At 36.4% G+C, this 1403-nt stretch overlaps 1 protein-coding gene across 1 annotated transcript in view; it reads right to left on the bottom strand.

The window, feature by feature from the left end:
- Window positions 1-1403, bottom strand: part of LOC107083739 (probable voltage-dependent N-type calcium channel subunit alpha-1B) — a 270890-nt gene that overhangs the window by 95038 nt on the left and 174449 nt on the right. Inside the window, exon 22 of the mRNA XM_015373178.1 lies at window positions 781-828. Coding sequence (XP_015228664.1) covers window positions 781-828 — 48 coding nt within the window. The remainder of the gene's footprint in view (window positions 1-780; window positions 829-1403) is intronic.

Raw genomic sequence — 1403 nt, 5'->3', positions numbered from 1 at the left:
CCACTTCAAATCATCAAAATTAAATGAAATAAACATTTGAATGCATCAGTCTGCGTGCAATGAATAAATATAATGTACAAGTTACACCTTTTGAATGCAATTACTGAAATAAATCAAGTTTTTCAAAATATTCTAATTAACTGGCTTTTACCTGTACTATAGGCAGGGAGTGGCTGCGGCTTACCCAGAGGAAGACGGCTTGACATTGGAGGAGCCACCAGGGATTTAGAGCAGAAAGAGATGATGGCTGGCCAAGGCTAGGCTCTAGCCTTGTTCTAGATTATTGTTCAGTATTTATCTTAACAGTTGTCCGCACGGTTCACTTTCAAAACATCTGCTAATAGAGGTGGTTAAGGTTGCTAATAATCTGTTAATAATGTGCATTTCTTTACCAGCGTCTGTCTGCTGATTTCCCCTGTAAATGTTGATGTAACATTCACTGCAGCCTTATTTCCCCCAGGACTGCATCCCTTTGAATTCAGGGGGGCGTTGGTGATGTGTGAATGGGACAGGTGAGGCCAGCATGCTGCACTTTACGACTACTTTATAAACACATTGTTCCGTTGATTCCGGAGCAGAAAGATGCTGGGACATGATATTTGATGGAAGAAATTAACAGTTTGCATACATGCATTTTTCATTTTTCCCCATAAAAGTAAAAATGAATAAAAATCTTATGATTAATGAATCAAATGTTTTATAACTTGCCAGTCCATACTGTTTCTGTTAAGTATGAGTTTATATGATAATTTATGGGATAATTGTCTTCTATATGGTCACCTGTATTTCAAGATATGTCGAGTGGGGGTGTAGTAGACTGTATAACTCCTAAAGGACACACAGACAGAAGACACAAAGGACACAGGACAGGAACCAGACACACGGGTGAAAAACACGCATACAAGTAGCTTTTGCAGGGTTGCAGAGAGAAAATGGAAAATATTTCACAGATAGAATTGTAGTGGTATTATGTGAGAAATAATAGCCGTGTTTCACATAAAACTTGGACAGAATATGTTAAACAAGGTATGTTTCAAAATAATATAAGCTTTTTTACAGTTTAGTTACAGTAAATTTCAATAACAACAAAATTAGTTTCAGTAATTTAATAAAAAACAAAAACATGAATCAAGTTATATATAATATTTCTGAGAATTAAACAATATGTTTTAAAAAATCAGAATGTTGCATGAAAAAATAGATATTCAGAAATGAAATAATGCATCCGTGCAGCAGTGTGGCATAAAGGAGATCAGCCGATGGTTATGCCTTTACAACATTAACTCTATGGGGTTCAGGTGAGACCAGTTTGTTGAATGGCGAAGCACTGTGGAATCATCAAAGCAGGCAGTGATACTTTTGCATTGTTGGCAAATACCAAGTCTTGTGATGACATGGCTCCT

This window comes from Cyprinodon variegatus, unplaced genomic scaffold (genome assembly GCF_000732505.1).
Source record: "Cyprinodon variegatus isolate N-32 unplaced genomic scaffold, C_variegatus-1.0 Scaffold82, whole genome shotgun sequence".
In the NCBI taxonomy this organism is placed as follows: domain Eukaryota; kingdom Metazoa; phylum Chordata; class Actinopteri; order Cyprinodontiformes; family Cyprinodontidae; genus Cyprinodon; species Cyprinodon variegatus.
Note: the sequence above shows the minus strand (reverse complement) of the source record. Positions and strands in the feature narration are given on the sequence as shown.